This window comes from Calidris pugnax, unplaced genomic scaffold (assembly GCF_001431845.1).
Source record: "Calidris pugnax isolate Ruff unplaced genomic scaffold, ASM143184v1 scaffold171, whole genome shotgun sequence".
Lineage (NCBI taxonomy): Eukaryota > Metazoa > Chordata > Aves > Charadriiformes > Scolopacidae > Calidris > Calidris pugnax.
The window spans coordinates 4,159,120-4,183,281 of record NW_015091064.1 but is presented as its reverse complement, the minus strand read 5'-3'; the positions used below and the strand labels follow the sequence as shown (position 1 = coordinate 4,183,281).

Sequence of the window (24,162 nt, the reverse complement as noted above, 5' to 3'; positions counted from 1 at the left end):
CCCCCACCCGCCGCCATGAGGCGAAGCCCGTTGGGGTTTAACCCCTTCCTTGCCTCCTCGGTTTTGGCATTTTCCGCTCTCACCCGCGGGTTTGTGGGAAGGGGCTTTGGGCAAGGCCTCCTCGGGCTGGCTGGTATCTTTAGGTATCCCTCTCCTGGCCCCTCTTAGGCAACATATCGTATGCGTTTGCATAAGGATGGAAAGCAGGGTGAGGATAGAAAGTCCGCTTTTGATGGAAAAATAGCTGTTTCTTAAGGATGCTGGCACTGAGCGTGCCTTCACCAGTTGGGTTTCTAGGTCGGGGTTTCCCACGGGGAATGGATGGACCCTTGAGAGGAGTCCTCTCCCCTTAGCCCTGCAGCAGTCCATCATCTCCATGAAGCCCCTGGAGATGGGGAAGGGGAGGGGAGGCGAGGCTCACCACCAAAACCTTGTTTTCTGGTGGGTCGCCAGGGGTGGTGTAAGATCCTGCTCCGTAGTGTTTTATCCCAGCATCATGGTTTACCCTCTTCTCTCTGGCAGGTTTTGAGGTGTGTTCTCGTGTCGATAGCGCAACGTCCCCAGCTTCTCCTGCTTTTGCTACTACACTGCTCTCGCCCCACTGCCAGCCACCATGGATAAGACCGAGTTGATCCAGAAAGCCAAGCTGGCTGAGCAAGCTGAGCGCTATGATGATATGGCCACCTGCATGAAGGCAGTAACTGAGCAAGGTGCCGAGCTGTCCAACGAGGAGCGCAACCTGCTCTCGGTGGCCTACAAGAACGTGGTGGGGGGGCGGCGCTCTGCCTGGAGGGTCATCTCTAGCATTGAGCAGAAGACGGACACCAGTGACAAGAAGATGCAGCTTATCAAGGACTATCGGGAGAAGGTGGAGTCTGAGCTCAGGTCCATCTGCACCACCGTGCTGGTGAGTGGGGATTTTCTTTTTTTTTTTAAGAGAAAGAAATATAGTATTCGTGTATGCTGCTGTGCTGGGGAATATCATCTGAAGTACTGTGCTGGGGTAGGGGAAGTCAGTGCAGTCAGTAACTTCTGCAACCGTTATGTGGGTTGCTGTGAGGAGGAAGCACTCTGCTATGGGCCCCATATGTGTAGAGGTATTTGAGATACACTCAAAATGATATATTTGAAGTACATTTTTGCATGGAATGATCCATATGCGCTAGGTAATTGCAGACATGCAGAGAATTTAACCTCATGCCTGTTTGTGCTGTGATTAGTAAGCATATCTATTCATACGATAAACTGAAAAGAAAATGAGAAAACCCCTTTATTTGTTCAGATCAGAGGTAGTAGCCTGTTAAAAGCATTTAAAGTAACAGGGTGTGCATTTCATTTACATCTCATGAAGAAAAATACTTTAAAGGGGTCTTTTAAGAGACATTTTGAGGATTTTTTAAAAATATAAAACATGATTTTATGAGGTAAGACATCTATATTGGAGATAGGAAATAAGGTCATGTAGAAATTGGCTTTGTCACATTCAAGCTGACTTCTCAGGGCAATCTTTAAGATGAATTTGCAGTAATTCTGGAATAATGTAAAACTTAGGTTTGAAGACTGGCATGACGCCCTGAGTGTGCACTAAAGCACAGGAGTACACCTCTGTACAAGCAGCAGAATTCCAGATGCCGTGGATAGCAGAACCGTACTGCGCTGTAGTGGGAGCTGATGAGATGCTTGTCAGCAGTGTGGAGGATGCTGGACCCTGTTCTCCGTGACCAGGGAGTTGTGGCTGCATGAAGCTGCCAGTGTGTAACGCAGTAGTAATTGTGGGGCAGATAATCTTCAGAGGTTTATTTGCTTCTCTTTGATACTTTCTTGTTTTTGGCATCTAGTATTGTGAACATGAGAGCAGGAAGAGGCAAGTCTATAAGGAAATAAACGATTTTTGAGGTAAATGTGTCCTGGGTTGGTTTAGGAGACCTGAATTTAAAGCTGGCTGGTTTGGAAGTACCTGAATTTGCTCCTTGATTAAGCATTCTGGCTCACGTACAAGGGAGTACTTCTTTGGGTTGTGATGACAATACCTATATGCTTCATGCATGCTGCCACCTAGATTTTGGGGTGTTGGGTGTTGTTTTTTTTCCTAAATTGGTCAAAATGAGTTACCTTTGCTTTGGAAATGTGTTAAGGAATTAACCGATTCATTAAGCTTTTCAGAGCATTTCAGAGTCTATGTCTTCCAAAGAAGCTGTTTCTACAGTTTCAGGCGTAGTTAAGTTGTAAAACTTTCACCTTTGTGAAAACGACATGACTTGTGTAGGGCACTGATTCCTGTTTCCTGTAAGTTTCACTGCTGGAACCTTTGTGATGGGGTGCCACCATTTGTGCTGTTGTCACTCCTCTCTACCTCCTCTCCTCAGTGCCCCACTTCAGAACTAACTTCTTGGGACTCCAACAGAAATAAGTTCACTCTTCAGAATTCTTAGTCTCCCTCTGTCCTGCTACCAAATCTAGCTCCTAAGAGAGAGTTATGCATCAAATCTCATACTGGTGGCTGTGCCACTTTAACAAGGAGGCTCATGCTTCCATAGGGAGATGGAATGTTTCTGATAAAGGTAGTAAGCCATTTCATGCAGTGTCTATACTGAAATTAGTCCAGTTGCATCAAATGGTGGACAGCAGGTAGTCTGGTAGCTGTGATAACACAAACTTCAGGTGTGGGGAAAGCAAGCTCTTCCTGTGCTAGCCAAATTTTTCCCTGCGTTCTAGTCTTTCTCTGTTCTCAGTGATGGGCTGGTTGGCAACTCTCTCCTTCCCTTCTCGCCTGGAAGGCAGCAGGAAGTAGTGAAGACTGAAACCTACAGCTGTGCAAGCTTTTCCTGTGCTGCCCTTTTGGCAAAGGTGTGCCTTCCTCTGGTGGGGGGAGATGTCAGCGATCTGCTGCAGGCTTTCTGATTTTTACTCTTCCTCTGAGGACTGTGTGCAGTTACGTTCCATTCTACTTCTCCCTCTTTCCTCCTCCATCTACCACTCCCATGATCCATGAGTCAGCATCCGAGGGGCTGGAACTCACAATGTGCAGGCACTACAAAGGATGGGTTTCCTAAAGCTGAGCCACAAAGTGGTTTTGACGACTCCTCCTCCTCCTTTGAATGATAATTTCTTTTTTACTAATACTATAGTAAGTGCTTGTAGCTTTTTTAGATCTCTTAAGTTGAATCTCAGAGATGCTTTTTTAATTCTAGGAAGGCAGCTAAACTGAAACAACTGCTGGCAAGTAGTATGGAAAGGTTGCTTGTCATCTGGAGTATTTGGATTTAGCAAGGGTGGATGTGTTGGGTGGAGTGCGACTGCTGTTAGTCATACTACTAACATTTTTTTCAAAAGGATTTTTTTTATTTTATTACTGGAATGGCACAGCTTTTTAAAATAAAGTGTAGCTGCCTTTGTAGAAACCTTCACTTAGCAGTATTTTATAATGCTAGCACAAGTATTTCTATTTTTTTATTGAAAAGGTAGTAACACTGAATCTGCAGTTACTTTTTTTTTTTTTATTCCTGTGAAGAACGCCTCAAGCCAGTTAGGTAAGGCATTCTTTTAGGGCATGGTTTGATAAGGAACTTCAAATTTCATCACCACTAAAATATAAATGTCAAAAATTGTGTTGAGATATATTCTATAAAAATAAAATGTATATATATTTAGGTATACTAACTAATTAATTTATAACCACCAACTGTGGTCACAGCAAGATAGTCCATCTCATGCCAAACAGTGAAGACATTGCTTTACCTACCTGTCTTGCAAGTAGGAGTAGATGTGATCTGAACCCTTTTTAACTGTTAATTTTATGACTGGTCTTTCAGGTGACAGTGGGTTTTTAATGAAGAAATGGTGTGACTTTGTAAAACAACTTGCACAAATGTTTTATTTGAAAGGTACATTAGCAGGTTTTATAGAAGTCCCTCTATTGATTGACTAGTTCTTTGGTAATTTAGAGAATTAATGTTGAATCATCCCTCATGAATCATAATAACAGGTTGGCTTTTTTTTTTCCAAGATAAAGCTGAACTATATTGTTTCAGATACTTTCTGAGCACAAAGTTCATGTTGGTTTATATTCTGAGTGATTTCAAGGCACAGATACTAGGTAATGTAAAGGGGATGGGTGCAACAGCAACTTTCACATAGTGAAATGATGTGAAACTCTGCAGATGGAATGTATGATTGTATATACAATAATGCATTAGTACTCACTGCTGTTTAGTGACTTCAGGTTTTCAAAAAAGGGTAACTTTTGGGTTGGAAGCTTTTTGGGAAAGCAGATCAAACCTACTGGGTTTGCTGAAGCTTCAGTCCCTTTACATAGTGATAACCCACATTGCATTCAAGCTCCTTCGTTCTTTAGAGGGAACTAGTGTAAAGGAAGGAAGGACATCAAACCTTGCCTGGAAGGAGTTCATTCTCCACCTGCAACTGGAGGGTTTTCTTATGTGTGGAGTTCTGCATGTGTTAAATTTCTAGGTCCTGATGTTGGGAGCTTTTTGTAGAGCGATAGAGATGAGGTTTGATGACTACTTGCCCACAGTTTAAAATGTGATAAAGATGCAATGGCTAAAATCATTAAAGCTTGGAAACAACTGTATCTTGATGGTTACTTTCTCATCTGTGTCTACCTGGAACTTAAAAAGTTTAATATACTTTTAAGTTCTTTTCATAGAAAAGTTGCATCTGTTTTTACAGTGTCCTCTGTAAGCAATTTTACATTGCATTGTGTCAGGCCCATGTTGTCCAGTTTTTCTTGAAATGAGCGAGGGCATCATGAGCTTTTAGAAATGGACCAACAGTAACGTTATTTGTGCTGTTGATTGTTTCCTGTGCCCTGTGGCAGTGCCTGCAATGAGATAGTCTTGAGCTATAAGGTGTAGCTTATTTCAATTTTTACTGTCTTAAGGTTGAGAGGATGCTTGTAAATGTTTGATCTGCTGTGAGATTACAGTGCTAATTGTTGAAAGCATGTATTAGTGTGGTGCTCTTGCCAGCTCCCCTTTCCTTCCTTCCTTCCTCCCCCCGCCCCCCCCAAGGTTGCAATGTTGTTACTACTTCTGCTTTGTTTAATGAAGAAACAATAAATGCTAATAAAAACAAGGGCAAAAATCTATGTCCACTTCTGATTTTTACCCATTTTGTAGATCTACTTCTAAAGTTAATTGCTTAAAAATAAAACAAGAATTCCCATGTTAGAAGGTAATGTTCAAAGCAGTTTTTTTCAACAGCACCAGTTCTGAGCTTCATTGAAAATGAAGTTGGTGTTCTCTTGCAGCAGCAAAATGATTCCTCATGTCAGCTAAAATATCTGATGTCAGATGATGAATAAGCTTTGACCATAACCCTCTTTTTCCCCTACTATTACTCCTGGCCTACATGAAAGTGAAATCTTTATTTTTATTATATGTGCAGAAGTCTGGCAGATTCGGTATCAGCTTGATGCTGCTGTATGAACAATTTACTAGTTTCATTTCTTGTGAATCCTTTTTCTCTGCTTTCCTATTTCTGGTGAACTGGCAGAGTTTCTATAGAAATACACAGTGTTGCAGCGGTGAAACACTGAGATCTGAGTAAAAGGATATTACAATCTTTTGACACTGGGAACTATATAGAATGCGATTTTCTTCTGAAGGTTGGGCATGCTAATCACTTAAGACTACTTTTGGACTTGAATTAGCTGTCCCGATAGCGGTTGGAACAGTGTTTCAAGTATTACTTTTTTGCCTTTTGTAAATTAAAGCAAATGCTATTGACTCATCCTTTTTAAATAACTGACAAAAAGGACTAGCAACTTCATGACTCAAAGCCAGACCTTAGGTTGGGAACATTAAAGCATTCCCCACAATTTTGGATTTGCCAAGTAATTTGGAATAACAGTCATCTTTTTTGATGGAAAATCACATGTAGGGAGAGAGTTGATTCTCTTGGGTGTTCTTAGCACAACTTCTAGGAAACACATTTGTGGTAAGAATTGTGGAACGTAATGCATGAATCTTTTCTAGTTCAATGTGCTCAAATCTTAAATTTCATAATTTGGACTTATTCATAGTTGTACCTTCTCTTAAGTCAGCTTTTGCCCTTTGTTAGAATCCACTTCTGGAGTACTACACTTCTGTGCAAGGAAAACTGAATCCATTTCTGTGAAAGGACTGAGACTTGCAGAGGAAATGGCTGGAATGCACTGAGGTTCTTGAAGCAGCTGAAAAGTGTTAAAAGCCCAACTAAAAATTGTTGCAGGAATTCTGATGGTAGAGGAAGCCCCCCTCACCTGCAGTCATTGTTTGCTGCCCCTTCCCCCTGCGACTGGATACTGAATTTATAAAACAGGCAAGCAAGCTAGTGAAGGATACAAGGTAATGGGCAGCCAGGTACTCTGTCTGAGGTTCTTGAAACTTTTTCCACTGTGTTATTTGTACGTGCAGTGTCATTTCCTTTGATTTGCACGGTTATCTCCATCTTGAGGTAAAGCTGAGAATAGGGTTAACTTATATCTGTTGAAAGCAGAAAAACCTGAAGGTCGGTGCTTTGTCTGTTCTTAAAAGTTTAATAAACGACCACCAAAGAATTCCACTTGTGCAAAGTAACAGCTCCTAACTTCTCTGAAAGGGCTGTCCTGATTGATCGCATCCTGTGAAAAGTGGGGTGTGGAGTAATCGAAAATAGGAAATCGTAATACCAATGCAGAGTGTTGAGAATGGAGCAGCCAAAGCCTCATCCATCTCCATCTTCATTTTTTTTAATGAAGGTAAGCTATAGATCAACTAGCCTGGTTGTAATCAAGGCTGTTAAAGCTTTCTCTAGACTACACCTCAGTCCACAAAGATGCTCAGAGGGCTGGAACACCTCTCCTACGAGGACAGGCTGAGAGAGTTGGAGTGCCTGGAGAAGAGAAGGCTCCAAGGAGACCTTATAGCCCCTTCCAGTAGCTAAAGGGGGCCTACAGGAGAGATGGGGAGGGACTCTTTATCAGGGAGTGTAGTGATAGGATAAGGTGTAACAGTTTTAAATTGAGAGTAGATTTAGATAAGATATTAGGAAGAAATTTATTACTGTGAGGATGATGAGACACTGGAACAGGTTGCCCAGGGAAGCTGTGGCTGCCCCATCCCTGGAGGTGTTCAAGGCCAGGCTGGATGGGGCTTTGAGCAACCTGGTCTGGTGGGAGGTGTCCCTGCCCAGGGCAGGGGGGTTGGAACTCAATGGTCTTTAGGTCCTTTCCAACTCTAACCATTCTATGATCTAGAATTATTAAATTTCCTAGAAGACATGTAGTGGTTTGGTGGCCTTGAGAAGGTAGGATGTGCTCACTAGGTAGAACTGGACCACAAAGACACAATTTCTGTTTTTCTGCTAATGCAGTGAGGCTTTTAGCAGATTTTTGTAAATCACTGTCATACTTGCCTGCGAGACAGTTGTCAATGCAGGCATTTCAGATACATTAGATACTAATATGACTAATATGCCTTTTTGAAGTAAAACGTGGAAGGCTATACATCAGAGGGGTAGGACTTGAGGAAAGAACATGCCTGAGTTTGAAGGTTATTAGCAGTTGATTTCTTTATGAAGGCACAAATCAGGGTTGTTTAGCGCTTTAATAAAGCAGTAGATTGTACCTGTTTCTTTATAGGTGTGGAAGTTTGGCATTCTGTTTTCAGTAGTGAGGGATACCTGATATTCAGAGGAAGACAGTGAGAAAAATGTGTGGGGACGGCTGGTAAAAGTGATTTATATACTTTGAAAGTTTGGTAAGTGAAGGTGTGTGCTTCGTTAATCAATGATTTCTTGTTTATGTAGATCTTGCCCCTTTTTTAATTACACACTCTTGGTCTTTTAGAATGATGGGCCTAGTGCCCCTAGATGTTGCTGCTTCTCCATATAGTTCTACTAATTTAATTGGCCTGATGCTTACAGGTTTCTCCTCATCTTTTCTACTTCCTAGGATGCCAGAACCAATATCGGAATGCTCCAGCTGACTTGTAAGCTTGTAACTTGTTAATTCACTCTGTACATCTGAATAACAGTTCATGTGAACTGGATACTTAAAATTATTTTTACTGTGCACTATGTTGTAAGTGCTGACTTTGACATCCTGCGGTTCTGTGCACCCACCGAAACATATCAGATGTAAAGACCTATGAACTAGGAAGTCCTGAACTAGCTGTGACTTTGCTTGTCTTCTTTGTGCCTTTCTCTTAATTTGTTAAAGGAATCAAGTGTTTGATTTACCAGTTTCTGACATAAAGGTTTATTCCTTGCTCTAGTAGTCTTTATTCTGTCCTTTTATTTGTCCATCCACTGAAGGAGCTGGATATAGGAGTCACATTAAGCTCTGGAAAGAGAGAACTTTCCATTTGCTCTGATAATAAATTTTCTGAATACACTATGTACACTGTTATCAGACTGACAGCCTCATATTTCCTGCATAAAACTTCTTCAGGAAGTTCTGTTCTGAAGTTGAGTACATTTTGCAGAATTCTTGTAGGCAGAAATTGTTATAAATGGAAGTAGGTGGGCAGGGGCTTAGCAAGAAAGTCAAGGTTCACTGGCTCTGAGAAATAGCAAGGTTATCTGAAATGTTGGTTTCTAGTTTTTGTGACTTAAAGGTTAGACTTCATTGTTGTAGGTTGTCTCATTTGGGGAACAACAAATTACTGGCACACTCCTAATACACCGAAAGCAGTAACGTATTGCTGGGTTTTCTTCAAGCTCAAGTTGGACAATGCAAAAGACACTTCCAGCTGCACTAAGCAATGGGAAGAAAGTGCATCTGTTTTGTTATCTTTCTGGATTTCAGTGATCACAAACCTCTGATCTAGGGCTCCCAAACAGAGCAGAACTGAAGCAAGTAGAACTCCTAGGCCCTCCAGAGTTCGTTTATTCGCATGAAAGGCTGACTTTTAAAATCAGTTATCTGCACAAGGGCAACATACCTTAAACATGTTGGTTTTGATTATTGTTAGTCTAGGTATATCTCAGTCGATCGTTTGGTCATGCCTTCAGGGCTTCTGTAGCTGCAGAGGATAGAAATATCTTTAAATGCAAATGTAGGCTTCTGTGTTTGATTCTATCATATTGTGGAAGATCACAAATAGAGGATGCTGGAATTTACTTTTAAGTAGTCAGGATTCTGAAAGGAAGAATTTTATGTCAGTAATACATGTTTACTAAGGGAAAAGTAACACTTGAAGTATTTTGAGGAATTAGAAATACGGAAAATGCAATCACGAAAGAATGTTAGAATCAATATGAGATAAATCTGTCTGATACTAAGAAAATTTTCCTGAAAGCTTTTGGCTGTGTTGTATGGCCATTACTTCAGCAAAAATTTATAATTATTGAAAAGGAATGACATTTTTTTGAAGAGTCATTTCTACATTTGGCAGGGGGAAACTGGAAAACTTCAGACTCTTCCATAAAAACTTGAATAATTCTTTGACTTTCACTGGATTGTTGGTTTTGTCTGATGAAAATCTATAGAAAGGAGAACTTGCATTTCCACACACTTCTAGTTCCTGGCTTACGCAGTTCTTTAGGGACCACAGAACTTTCTAACTTTTGTTTTAGAAGAAATGTAAGCAGTGAATGTAAATTCTAGATGAAATTAATCTCAACCCCAGGTGGGAATAGTGTGGGCAGACGTGCTGCAGCTCATTCTTCCAATGCATCTGGTAAGTGGGATTCCAGATACTTCATTTAGGGCCAATCCTAAATATTTATTGCCAGTTTTTAAAACTATGTAGACAAAGGCTCAGAACTGAATGGAAAAGACGAATTAGGTCACCCTTCCCGTTTCTGTGCCAGGTACGTTGGTCACTGCCTTTGATGGTGCTTTGCAGGTCATCTTAAGGCCAGGCCGTTACTGGAAAGGTGTACGCCCATTTTCCTCAATATAGAAACTGAAATACTAATGGACTTAGGAGGTCTGTATGAAAACTATTTAATGTTCTCCCAGAAGGAGTTGATGCGTAGAGCTTGAATCCAGAAGGATGAAGAGCTTACTTATGCTGAATTACACTTTTGAAAGTAAAGTGATCTTACTGTTGCAGCAGGGGACTCTCCCTTTCCTGTCGAGAAAACAACCGCTGAGTGTTAAAACACACCTAGGTTGCAGTGAGTCACAGTGTGGACTTTGGAATGACTGATTATACTTGAAATAGTCGAGAAGTCTTAATACCAATTTACTAAATGATTAAAACAGGCAGTCATTTGTGAGCACAAGCCCTATTGAAAGGTCTGAGCCTACACTCATCATCTGTACTGTCAAACACTGTAGAACATTTAATGTGTTTAAATTTGTGCTTACCAGTTACATTAAGCAAGTATATTGGTCTGAGCTGTCTCACCAACTTCTTAGCTTTGCTTTTTGACCGCAATTAAAGCGGAAACCATTTCCCTGCATGGTGCTTGTAGGTGGTTTTCTCATATCGGAGCTGGATGGACCATCAGAAATACTGGAAACTGAAGAATTTTTCCAAGTATTTAGCACGCTGCAGCCCTGACTGAACTTACGTAGTGTCACACACTTCACATAGTGTGCCTTTTGGATGCGAGCTGCTCATCTTCTAGATGGGACTATGATGTTGAATCTGTGTTCAGGATGGTGAATGCTAAAAAAAGTGGTGTTGACATGCACTCTGTGCCCGTGCATTATTTTTAACCAACTTTGTCTTAAAATAGTTTTATTTCTAAACAGTTTTTTCACTTGCATGTGAGCTTTTGGTTGTGAGGTTTGGCCAGTAAGTGTATGCTGTTATAGGCAAGTACAGTGTTAAGGAATCAGAGTTGCTTGCTGTCACCCATCTGTTCTGGTGGCTACCTTCAATACTCATTTTTAAAAAAAAAAAAAAAAAAAGGCACTTAAAAGCTCAAAATAGGGAACATTCAGTGTCAGCTCAGGAAGGGAAGGAACACCTAGGAAACGGCAATAAAACTCAATCTGGTCTCTGTAAGACCTGTGAAAATCAGTACCCGGTAGCACCTCCTCTGCTGGCAGGTCTGATGAGCACTTGAACAGCAGAGAGCTTCTCAGGAGCTGATTTGAAGTTCAAGCTGGTCTCTTTTTTTTTTTTTTTTTTTTTAAAGATGTTGGCTTTTTATGAATAGCATTTAGAATCATATACCCAACAGATAAAGGTGGTGTTGGAATAAGGTGTTTGAAACAACTTGAAGTAAGATATATGGACATCTGGCTCAAGAATATTGCTGAAACAGTTTGTCTGGAAAATCAAACTTTATATAGACTTTATTCACAAAACTCTATGTCAGCAATTTTGAATGTCGGCACAGTCCTCCTCACTATAATCATGCAGCAGTTTAACCAGTTCATATCTATAGGGGCAAACTTTTGGAAAGCATTGCTGCTTTTACATTGACTTTTTTCCCCTCTGTGGAGTGAAAGTAAAGATACACTATCCTAAGTTGGAGAGAAATGCAAATGGCAATGTAGATCAGTCTTTTTTAATAGCATACATTAAATAACTTGGTGCTAGTGATGTGACCCAAACATGTCATAGGTGTTGACATCTGAGTGATGGTGGCATTGTAAATATTTTGAGTTACTTCAGTTTACCACATTGAGAACTTCTCTTGGTACCTAAGCACATGATATCTTTAGCTTGCTTTGAAAGTTGACCTTAAACTGCTTGTGATCAGTAGATAATCTCTGGAACTGACCTGGTTCATGTTCATCCCCTGGTACAGAAAGGATAAAGTGTGAAGAGTATATCTATTAGCTAAGGGCATTGGAATATATGCAGGGACTTACACTCATGTATATGCTTTTCTTATTGAAGTCCAGTTCTAAACGGTGCAATTACCAAAGGCGGCTCGAAGGTCAATTTAGTATTCAAGATTTTTTTCTTTAATTCATCTTTGCTGTCAAGATTCTTTGTAGTTCAGTATGCGGGAAGAGAGAGCAGCACAGATCGGGTGGTGATGGTGTTTTTCTGCCACTGGAACCTACCACATATTCAAATTGTACAGAAAGTATTTAGTGTACACTGTGGTTGAACTTGATGTTTCAGTCAGGCTTGCTTTTTAAAATAGGGTTACATGGGGGGAGGTTGGTGGGACTTTCTGTTTCGAAGTCAGCTTTTAAAAGAAGGGCATGTCCTGCAAACGGGTAACAGAAAGCGTGTGTGTGGTGGGACTGGGGCATGAAATACAGAGGACGTGGCGCATGTAAGAAGCTGGCTGCATGCTCAACAAATAATTATGGCTGTGTCTTCAGGGAAGCTTCTTTGTCTGTATCATGCACTTCAAGTAAAGATGCAGCTGACACATTCCTTCAGGGCTTGCTTTTCATAAAGCTGAAATAATGGGAAAGTGATGAGCAAATGAATTAAACTTAATATTTCTGGCTCAGGTTAATTGCAGTGGTCTGATACTACAACCACATGTTCAACCCTTGATCCTGCAGAGAGGAAAAGAGACTAAGAAAGGACAGTTACTCAGTTGGGAAAGAACAAAAGTAGAACTGGAGAAGGATCCAGAGGCAATTGAAATGTAACTTTTTTTGGCATGTAAAGGAATAAGTCTGCCAATGGAGGGAAAAAATAAAATATAAATAAATAATTTTCAGCTTTTAAAGGGGGAAGAAGCAGATTGCTGCCAACCTCCTAGCCTGCCCCTGTGGCTCCTCCTGGCGATCTCTTCCAGGGACCAGTAGCCCTTTGTGGCTGGTATCTCTTTAACAGATAAATAAGTAAGCCTGACTTCTGTAGGAGGGGAAAAGAATATCATATATGAGAATACGATGCTATTAGAATGGCATGCTGTTAGCATGCTGTGAGGATAGAAATAAATTGAGATAGATGAACAACACTAACGAGAAGTGGGGTGGGAAACTGTCACGCTACGGGAGGACCAGCGCTTGAGAATAATGCATCAGTGTGGGGGAAGCTGCCCAGACCAGCCACAGGCTGCCTCAGTGCAAACCTATTCTAAAGTGACTGCACCAGGACATGAAGGCACTGGCTTGAGGATGGAGTTTTGATTCCTGCATCTTCGTACTGCTCGTGGTTCTGGGAGTCACCCACCAACAGGGCAGGCCAGCAGCTCGGACACCACGTGGCTTTTCTTGGCAGCGTCTGAGGCATGTTTGACATAGTAGAGCACGTAATTGCTGGTTGTTCAGGTCTTGGTTTAGAAGGTGGTAAGACAGTCACAGTTCTTAACGACATTGGCAGCTGTATTTTGATACATAACTTTCTCTCACGCCAAAAAAAAAAGTGGGCATATTTGCTGTATGTGAACATGGATGGTGTCTGCTGTATTGGTGACTTCATCACAGAATCATACCTGTGGCAGCGCCTGTCTCTCTTTACCCAAATTTATAATACATGTTGAGGCTGGCTGAGGTCTGCGTCATTGCTCAGGCTGCCTGTATTCATTTTACTTACTATCGGCTGATGTTTAAAATGAGCATTCCTGGCTGATTGCTTTCTGATGGAAAGGTAGAAAAGCCCAAGTGGGGCAAGACAGAGAACAGATGTAGGAAATCTTGAGTTTTGCTGGCTATTACTGACTCACAACAGTGTAAAGTAAATAATTGAGCTTATTGTGCTGTCTGTTCTCGCTGCCCTACCAACGTTGTATCTGTTGGAGGGTAAGATGCCTTCCAAGAAATAATGATGGTGTCCTGAGGTAAATGGCTCACTAAGTGTACCAAATACGTTATTGATTTGATAGAGGTCTGTGTAGATAAATAAAGTCTGTTTGTATTCTGAGTTATCCCACCTGATTCATAAATGAGATCTTGTTCCATTTAAAGCTATTAACCCAAAACCGGATACATAAAATCCATGATGAGGATGTTCCACTCTGGCTGATGGAGGCACAGATCTCTCCATTACCATGTGCTGTGGTGAGGATTAGGACCTCAAAATGAACTGGGAGTGGGAGCTGCTGAAGTGTGTAGCCTACCCTATCTGAAAAAAATGAAAAGAGAAGTGGCCATTAATGGTCTAGAGAACGTAGGATTGAGGATCAGCTTAAATTAGACAAGCTAAAGCTCTCCTATAAACATCGTTTAGCGTACTGGGTTCTCAAATGTTAGTAACCAAGCCACATCAATTATGCATGGTACTCTACTGCTAGAGCTATCTGCAAAGACAGAATTCTGTAATAAGATGAGTAATATTTTTTTGTGTACAAGAGCTACAGTTCTTGTGAGGAGCAGCTGAGGGAGCTGGGGTTGTTTAGCCTGGAGAAAAGGAGGCTGAGATGAGACCTTATCGCTCTCTATAGCTACCTGAAAGGAGGATGTAGTGAGATGGGGGTCGGTCTCTTCTTCCAGGTAACAAATAATAGGACAAGAACAAACAGCCTCAAGTTGCACCAGGGGAGGTTTAGATTGGATATTAGGAAAAAATTATTCACTAAAAGGGCTGTCAGACATTGGAACAGGCTGCCTGGGGAAATAGTGAGGTCACCATCCCTGGGGGTATTTCAAAGATGTGTAGATGTGGTGCTCAGGGACATGGTTTAGTGGTGGACTTGGCAATGCTGGGTTAACGGTTGGACTTGATGATCTTAAAGATCTTTTCCAACCTCTGTGTTTCTACAATAAATCTTTAGGGTTTGAAAACATAAAAGAAAAATGACTGGTGGTTCCCTTTTTGTTGTAGTTGTAACATCTTGAAAAGTTTTATTGCAGCATTTAAAAGAGAAATCAAAGATACAGTTTTGTCAAATACCTGGTTCAAAATCCTGTACAACAAACCATTCTTGGTTGTCTGGTCAGTGCTCCTTAGACCATGGCACAGTTTTTCAGATCTGATCTGAGCACATGGATAGATCCCATCTCTGCTGCTCAGTGCAGTCCTAACCTGAGAATGGCCTTTAGAGGTTGCTAGTTACCCTTTCTTAAGCGTAGGTGTATTATGTGTCAACTTTCTTGATTCTGGGCAGTTTCTTGTAAAATCAAACTTCTCTGTTAAATTTGAGCTTACTGCATTGATGTTTCTGAGACGCTGAAACTGGTTTACATGGTGGTGTGCTTTTATGGCTGGTGTTGACATCTGCCATAAGAGGAAAGCGTCAGGAAAACATCGAGCCAAAAATTGAAGTGTTTTCCTCATTGCAGAAAACTATAGGGTGGGAATAGCTCATTCTAATATGGGAATGATTCATGCAAAATAACTATTAATATGGGGTTGTGTTATCCATCTGCCTACTACATCTTAACTCTTGTTTTGAAACATACCTAAGGTTTTGCTGGTTTTTCCATAACAGCAACAAGATGCCCCGTTGAATATGCTTGTTCAAGCCCTTGTGTACTTCACTGTGTTAAACTGTTACACAAACTCCCTACGACAAGTGCCATACTAGCCAGTGGTTTTCTAGCCTTACAGAAAGTTGTAAAAATGTCTGTTTCTGGTTTGGTAAGTGAAAGGGTATGTCAGGCTTGGTATCATCTTTCCCTCCTGCTGCTTTCTCTGGGGTGGTAATAAGAGCATTTGTAACTCTTACTGTTTTTTAATGCCTTGGTAGGAGTATCTCTGAAGGCAGCTTGTCTGTGGTGCTGTATGCAGTATCACATCCATGGTAAGCACACTGCGTGGATGCAAAAATGGTTTTTTCACCCAATTGGAAGTACCGTACAAGTGTTGGTTTGAAGTAGTTGCCAACACTTCAAATGGACTTGGAATGAGCAAACACTTTCAGCTGGATTGCTCTGCTGCTGTTGATTATTAAAGGAAGCAATAATGGTATGGTGGTATGCACAGGGAGTACGTTTGTGTCTAAAAATAGCTCATTTTGATTATAGTGATAGAGTTACTAATTAAAATGCTAAGGATTTTTGCCCTGGAAGCTTACAGTTCCTCAAATATGTTCCTGTAAAAAAATATCTTACTTAACTAGCCACAGTTTGCAAGCTTTGTGGAAACTTTCTGCTGCTTTTATGACCTGTTTATTTTCCAAGTAACTGAATGCAGATCTTTATCACTTAACTTCTTAGTGTAAAGTTGCTCTGGGTATTGTGGGGTTTCTTTGAGTCTACTGGAGCTCATTCACATCTTTGGTCAACTCCAGAGAACGTGGGTCAGTTGTGATAATAAGTTGGGTACAATCACCAGTGCTCTGGGACAAGGAGGTCAGGCAGGAGCTGCTGCTCTCCTTGGCAGAGGTACCCACAGGTTCCCTTTGGGGGAAAATCTCATACCTCTTCTCTCCTTCACCTTCATCCCTATCTTGGAAGGGTTAGGAGGCCTTGCAGCCTTGGAGAGAGACTTATCTCCTCTAGCTAGAGGCTTGTAAACCTTTCCCTGTCCCTCTGGATATGTTAGGAGAGCTGCTGGCAGGGAGAGTACTGTGTGGCTCTTCACGCTCCTGGGAGTGGCAGGGGGACAAGAAGGATGCCTTCTGCTGTGCTGGGGTGGGTGTTACTGTACAGCCTTACAATGAGGTGGTATGGTTTGGTCAGGCTGGCTGCTGATGGGTTCAAATCCTTGGCGCTCTCTGGTAGGTGGGCTGGAGATTCCTTATCACAAGTCTAATGAACACAATTTATACAAAAAAAAAAAATAATAGCAGAGTTGTTTTTCTTACTATTTTTTTTTCCTGTGAAGTGGGAATACCTTCATATTTATGAGAAGCTTTGAAACTTCCTGCATAGTGTTTCATTCTTCCAGTAAAAGCTTACTCACTTGCAGTAACATTTTTGAAATGAAAAGTTCATATCCTGAAACTAAACTTGGTCCTTAAACTATGCGGCAGTAAACCTTTTCGTAGAAGTTACTTTCTCTGCAGTCTGAGCAGACGGCTGGCTGATCATCTTAATGTCATCTTTAGCTTTGTGACTTTACACCGTTTGTTTAAATAAGTGTACATCTATCTAAAATGCCCTTATAACTCCTTTTTTTGCCTTGTAGCAAACATTTGAGTCCATCCAAACTTCCTGGAGAGAAGAAAAATCGATTGAACTTGGTTGCAATGGTGTGTGTAATATGCCAATGTCTTTTTTTGGTCTTTGTTGTTTCAGGAGCTGTTGGACAAATATTTAATAGCTAATGCAACTAATCCAGAGAGCAAGGTATTCTACCTGAAGATGAAGGGAGACTACTTCCGATACCTTGCTGAAGTTGCCTGTGGTGATGACAGAAAACGTAAGTACCTTGTGGTCTTTGGTTCTTTAATAGCTAACGAACTTCAGTTTGGGGCCACAGGGGAGGGAACCGTAAATGAGGTACCTCTGCCAGTGTCTGCCTCTGAATTCACGTGAGTTAGCTGAGTGGGAACAACTGCATTGCAGTTGGAAATGTCTGTGGTGTTCATACAGGCAGAGAGTAAAATTCTGAATAGATCTTAAGCATAGTATGCCAGGTAATTTTAGCTGCTGTTCTTGTCATCTACCCTAAATTTCTGGATAGTTGTTCCATAATGCTTATTCAGACCTTCTGGAAAACAATTTAGGTGAAGGTCTGCTAACATATTTAATGTTGGTTATTTGTATTTCTTCACTAAAATTGGTGAGAAAGGGTAAAGAGATCTCTGCAATGTTTTTTACTCCATGATGGAGTCTTGTTGATCTTGAAGTTTTAACCGTTTCAGTATGAAGCAGGTTTCATTTTAGTCACTAAAGTTTATAAAGGAGCAACAAAATTACTAGGTCAGTATATGATCCAAGGAAGTGTGAGCTGCACTCTGAAATAGTTGAAGTTTACAGGGATAATAGTCTCCCTGTGATTTTTGTTTGCCCTTTTGGATCCTGCAGAAAAGGCCTGGGAAACTTTGCAGTTGGTACTGTCACTTGATACTGGGCATCCTGAGAATGTAGAACATTCCTAGAAGTTAGAACATGTGCAAAGGTGGTTGTAAGTACCTCAGGAAGCTCTTCTAGGGAAGATTTTAACTATTCAGGGGTTGTACTGAATTAAGTATTAGAAATGTCTTTCAAGGTGCCCGGATACTGGTGTGATGTTAAAACCTCCTTGTGTGGCATAAGCTAGTGATACATTTCCACATAACAAACTAAAATTAGTCCTGGAGTGGTGCCGTGACACAGAAAGGAGACGGACTGTTGGAGCGAGCAGGGCGCTGAAGTGACTGTCCCTTTGGGTTGGGCATGGCTGGCACCTGACAGTGTTGGCTGGTTTAAACCGATTGAATTGCGAAGTGGGAGGACAGACCTGATGGCACTTAAATAAAGGCTTTGTTAGTCTCCTTGTATTGTAAGAGCATTGAAGTTGAAAGATGAAAATGTGCAAAATGGAGTGAAACTCCATGAGTTGCATTCAGAAACTTTTAACCCTCTGCCTGATTCGAATGACCAACAGCAGGTCCAAGCGTAGCAGAGACCACTTGTCTTTGGCTTTCACACAGATAATTTGACTCGTATTTTGTATCAAGCAACAATTACAAATCTGTGGGTTTGTCTGAGCAGAGAAATACCAGCTTATCTTGGCTAAAAAGGCTGCATTTAAAATGATATGCACACTGACGTGGTGCTCACTCTAGAAGGAGGACTGATCGATGGCCTTATTAGCAGATGTTGGGTTTTTGCTGGGAGGTCACAGCATCCCTGTACCTACATCTTGGGCCTGACTTCTCACAAGCTTCTAGGAGTTTTACTTGAAGCTTTTCTGATGTTCCACCTCTAAGCATCTGTTTATTTTCTCAGCTTCAAATATATTTTATGTAGTTATGAGCTAATTTATTTCCTGCATTGCTAGGATTTTTGCCTCTTTTCACCAGTTCTTAGGTGAATACTGAAAACCTGTTTCAGTCTGTTGTGACTTGAATACTTAATAGTTTTTACTTCCCAAACTCTGTTTTTTTTCCAGCACTTCTAGAGCAATTATGGTATTAGCTCCCTCAGAGCTGTATTCTGGGCTCTGACAATGGTCTTTCTTTTCCTGCAGTCTCCTTCCATTCTGCAGGTGTATTGAGGGTGGCTGTTGGCCCTTTGGTTTTTTATCAGAAGAGAATCTGGAATAGACTACATGTAGCACTCTTAAAGTATTCACTCTGGCCTGGTAACCTCTTTTCTCTGTGGTATTTCTCTCAGTTATTTTGGGCACGACCTTGGGGATTTTTTTTATCTTGACCTGTCTACACCCAGTTTTTGGAGGCAGCCTCTCAGTTTTTCAGGAACATGCAGTACATGCCTTCCAAACTTTCTCAGGAAGAAGTAGGGCCATACAGACAGTAGCCTTCTTTGCTCTGACTCGTGCCAGCACATCCATCCTGTGCAAGGAATGAAGCAGGAGTTCTGCAGGAAAAGCAATGCACGCTTTTTTGTTGTGGGATTTGGGGTTTTTTTTGTACCTAAAGTATCAAAGGCCATTGCGGTAATATACTAATATTGGATGTTTGTATTTATTAACTTCTGTGTGTTTATCTATCTTTTGCATACCTGTGCTCTGTAGTAGCTTAATTTGCGCCCTGTGTTTTGTCAATGTCGCAGTTGTACTTAAAATGGGTTTAAAATAATTACCTTGATTAATGTAAGTGCAGTGTTTTGCTAAAAGTGGGCTTAAATGGAGGTTTGTTCAGTCTCTTACTAATGGAGTACTTTAAATAGTCATATCTTTTAGAAAAAACAGCCAAACAAACAAACAAAAAAAAAAAACCCTTAATGTTTCTCATTCTTTTAACAGAAACAATAGAAAACTCACAGGGAGCTTATCAGGAGGCATTTGATATCAGCAAGAAGGAGATGCAGCCAACACATCCAATTCGCCTGGGTCTAGCTCTTAACTTCTCTGTATTTTATTATGAGATTCTCAACAATCCTGAGCTTGCCTGCACACTGGCAAAGACAGTAAGTTACTTTTTTCACCTGTATGACTGCAGGGACAGTAGAAAAGAGTTTATGCTTAAAATAATATGAATGATTATGTCCCAGAGTTTATGCAGGAAATTATCCTATTTAATGTGTCTGGTTTCCAAACTTCTGTGGTTAGTGGGATTTAATGGGTACAAGCAGGCTCTATTTACAACATGACTTAAATTTTTCAGCAGCACGGCAAGCTTTTATTATGCCTTTATTATGTTTCTATTTCAAAACAGAGCCATTCAGGTCACTAACTTCTAATGTTGCTTTAAAAAAAAAAGCTACTTTTACTCATGGGTTTAGCTTCTAGTTGTTTAATGATCAGTTAATAGAAGGACTAATGATGGCTTAATTATTCTAGGCGTTTGATGAGGCTATTGCAGAACTTGATACACTGAACGAAGACTCATACAAAGACAGTACTCTCATCATGCAGTTGCTTAGAGACAACCTAACAGTAAGTTGCCTTTTTATGTGCTATCTGGTTCTGTGTGTTTGCTTAGTTAAACTGAATTTCTGATGAAACAAAACCCTTATTTTGCTCTAGCACAAAACATAGCACTGGTTCAGGCTGTTTACCTGACTATACCTTTTCATAACTTAGTTTTAATGTAGTGTAAGTTGATGTCAGCACCTTTATGTTGTGTAATCTACAAGAACAGCTTGGGTAGCTGATGTTCTTCAGTACTTGCTAGCCTTCTCAGTGCAGGGGCAGAAGGTGCATTCAACTGTCTTAACATAAACAAGATAGGCCAAGGAGTCAAAAAATAGTAGTCCATGATCTGTCAGGAATTCTTAATCAAACCTTTTGATGACTGCCTCAGAAATAAAATGTCTTTCCTGTTACACATCCAGTGCAGCTTGCTTTATTCATTTTCCTGATTTTCATTTAAAAGAAAATATCCAGAATTTCAATGTGTTAAGAATCAAATCAATTGATGTTTAAGCATGTATTATAATGATTACCTGTTGAAGAAAAGTGCCTAATGGAGTCACTAGGTTCTATTAAAGTATGTAATTAAGGCAATTTTGGGGGGAATATCCTCTCTGGATATTAACTGCACTTAAAGTTACAGAAACATTTATTATTTTGCAATACTCCTTCAGTAGAAATGTCTTTTATTAGTGCTATAAAAAGCTTAGCTTCAATAACCAAAATAGTAGTCTTCATTTCAAGATTCAGGCTACTGCTTTTGAAACTGCTGTTCCTCGTGAAGCTGCTGTTGAGAGCTGCTGAATGCTATGGCTGGATGATGTATCTTGCTGTTAGGCACCAAGTCTGGCCCCATTTAGAGCAGTCTCTGCTCTGCCTCCGATACCAGAGGTGCAGAGCCGGGGGTGCCCTGTGTGTGGGGAATTATTTCCAGTTACTTCTCACCAAGCAAGTGCTGGGAACCAGGGTTGTACAGCTCCACTGCACTGGTCCTCTGTAGACATCCTTAAATCTAATTCATTATCATTTCTATACAGTCAGTAGTTGTCCCTTTTGGGGAGTAAAGCTGCGCTTCTGAAAGCTGACACTGTTTTTCTTTTCTTTCTAGTTATGGACATCAGACAGTGCAGGAGAAGAATGTGATGCTGCAGAAGGTGCAGAAAACTAAACTGCGCGTGGGGCATCATTCTCCCTTTCCTTCTCAAGAAACCTTTTTACACGTCTCCATTCCTTATAGCTCCACTTGGATTTCCTATAGCAAAGAAAACCCATCCATGTGTATGGAAATCAATTTATAGTCTTTTCACACTGCAGCTTTGGGAAAACTCCATTCCTTGATTTGTGTTTGTCCTGGCCTTCCTGGTGTGCGGTTACTGCTGTAGAAAAGTATTAATAGCTTCATTTCATATAAACATAAGTAACTTCCAAACACTTATGTAGCGGACTAAAGTGTACCTGGTATTTAAAAACAAATCTGAACCAGTTCCTGCCAGTTGACTGTGTTTTGTATTACAGTAAGATGAAAATGTAGTTAATTGCAACTAAAGAGTGTTCCACATAGCTTTTTAATTCTCCACATTCCCTTCTTATTCTGCAGGGTTTCCTTTCCATAATTGACTTTCACATGCTACTGTGTGTTCTTTTCAGTAGGAATATGGAAGTATTGGGCCAGATCAGGTTTGAGCATTTCTAGTTGGGAAAATGACAAATTGAATTGCTTCCTGTATCATGTAATACAGAAGCTTGTGCGTTCAAAAACGGGGGCTTCTCTTAATCTTCAGTTGCTGCTGTTTAAGTTGATACCCCCTCCCAATAAAAGTTCACTTACACTCCTGCCTTTGTAGTTCTGGTATTCACTTTACTATGTATTAGAAGCAGCATGTTACTGCCGGGGTACAGGCAGTGCTTTTTGGCAGACTAAAGTGCATGTCCTTTCTTAATACACTGGAATGGGAAAACCAATTGAAGTTCACATGTCCAAGTATAAAATTTAGTACTTTTCCATGCAGGTTTGTGCACATGTGAGAAGGTGTCAAGTTTGTCCAGTGATTGTTATTTAGAGAGTTTGGACCACTATTGTGTGTTGCTAATCATTGATTGTAGTCCCAAAAAAGCCTTGTGAAAATGTTATGCCCTCTGTAACAGCAAAGTAACATTAAATAAAATTACATTTTATAAACCACTTACCGTTGACTTGTAACAATTCCATGTAATCGCTTAAGGGCTAAACTTTAAATGTAAGGATCTTGTGCTAGAAGTGTCTTTCGCAAATCTAGTGCATACTTTTAAAAAGTCTGCTCTTAAATCAACTCATTTCATATTTGAACAATGTGCATTTTATGAAAATATCTGCATAACTTTTCATAACCTGACATGTGGACTTCTTAATAACTAAATCTACTTGAGCTAATGGCTTCACCTTAATAATGACCTAAGAAAAAATAGCCAATTTCTGAATATTCTTCCATGGCTTGCAAATCTTCTCATCTAAATTATACTTTTTTTTTTTGTAATCTCTTGAAATTCTCCAATCTGTTCTCCTGTTGTATTTTTTCTGATGGTCATCATTATTATTACAGTATTCCAGCTACACTTTTAGAAATGCAGAGGAATTTGTCCTGCTCTAGAACATTAGTTTGTGTGCTGCCACATCGTAACCTGCTTTCTGTTGTTCTTAGACTGCTTTTAGTATTACTGTTTCCCCCAGTTTTTTGGAGCCTTTTGTAGTAATACATTGCTTTGCTTTTTCTTTCTCCTTTTTTTTTTTTTTTTTCCCCTCTCTCCTCCCTTTCCCCTTCCCCCTAGATCACTTAAGAGTTTTTTCCTAAGCCTCTACCTCTTAGTTTCCAATGTTGGTGGGTTTTTGAAAATATTTAACTTCTATTAGTGTCCTGGCTAGACAGGATTATGACATTATGAAAAAGGACATATTACTAGTCCTTGCAGGCTTTTGATGGTACATCTTCCACCTTCCATGTTTTTGTTCATTCTTTGGGTGTGCACAACGAATGTTCCTACAATAAAACTGTTCAGATTATGTGCTTCAATTGACATGCATTGCTTTTTTTTAAAAAAAAAAAAATTGTATCAATTCCATTTTCTTCATGCAGTCACTTTGAATTGCTGTCAAAGTATTGTGTGGCAGGATTCTACATAAACTCATATGCTTCTTAATCGGTGTTTTGGTTTCATAATTTCTTCCCCTCCCCCATGCATTTCTTATTGATCTGTTATTTGTTTCATAAAGGTTTTCAACTCCTAAGTGCTGTCATTCTCTAGTGAAGATGTTTGGGTCCTGGTGTGTGAGCAGTCGGCTTTATCTGCTTGTTCAAGGTTGTGCTTTCTCTGCTGTGCTCTGGAGCGCTGTCTCGGCTGGCACTACGCTGTCAGCAAACACTGGTCTCTTATTTCCTTCCTTTTGCAGCTTGTCGAGAGAGTTGTCAGTTTTCCTTACAGGAACAGCATCTGGGCCCTGTAGCTAGATTGTAGCTTAATTTATTAGATGCTTTTTTCTAATGTCTGTCAAAGTGGGGAGGTTCTGGCTGTCTCTTGTTCACTGCATCTACATTTTGTGCAAAAAATGAATCTTGAAACTGCAACATCAGCTCTTGAACTTTAATAGTAATGAGTGCAGTGTTCCCTTTCCTCAGTACTGTTACTTCCAGAATTTGGCCGAAGAGTTGTATTGTTTTGGAGGGGGGAGGGAGTGGAAGGTGCAGGGGAACAGCATGATGGTACAAAAAAAGAATAGACCGTAATTCCCTAAATTATTTTACCTAATGTGTTGTGTCTTTCCTCCTTCCCTCCCCCCAGGTAAATTTCCATTATTAGTACAATACCCAGACTAATTAGGTGTGTTCATGTGGTATTATGGTTTCCAGCTCCAGGAGATAATTTGCACTTACTTGTGTGTTGCCCCACCTCAGGAGGACCTGCCCCACAGCTTAGGAAAAACACT

At 40.5% G+C, this 24,162-nt stretch overlaps 1 protein-coding gene across 1 annotated transcript in view; it reads left to right on the top strand.

The window, feature by feature from the left end:
• YWHAQ (tyrosine 3-monooxygenase/tryptophan 5-monooxygenase activation protein, theta) overlaps positions 1–23,378 on the top strand; it is a 23,903-nt gene extending 525 nt beyond the window's left edge. The window contains exons 2-6 of the mRNA XM_014956822.1: positions 523–907; positions 16,979–17,102; positions 19,596–19,759; positions 20,133–20,228; positions 21,313–23,378. Of these exons, the coding sequence (XP_014812308.1) occupies positions 614–907; positions 16,979–17,102; positions 19,596–19,759; positions 20,133–20,228; positions 21,313–21,372 (738 nt within the window). The 5' untranslated portion in view covers positions 523–613 and the 3' untranslated portion in view covers positions 21,373–23,378. The remainder of the gene's footprint in view (positions 1–522; positions 908–16,978; positions 17,103–19,595; positions 19,760–20,132; positions 20,229–21,312) is intronic.
• The last annotated feature ends 784 nt before the right edge of the window (positions 23,379–24,162 follow it).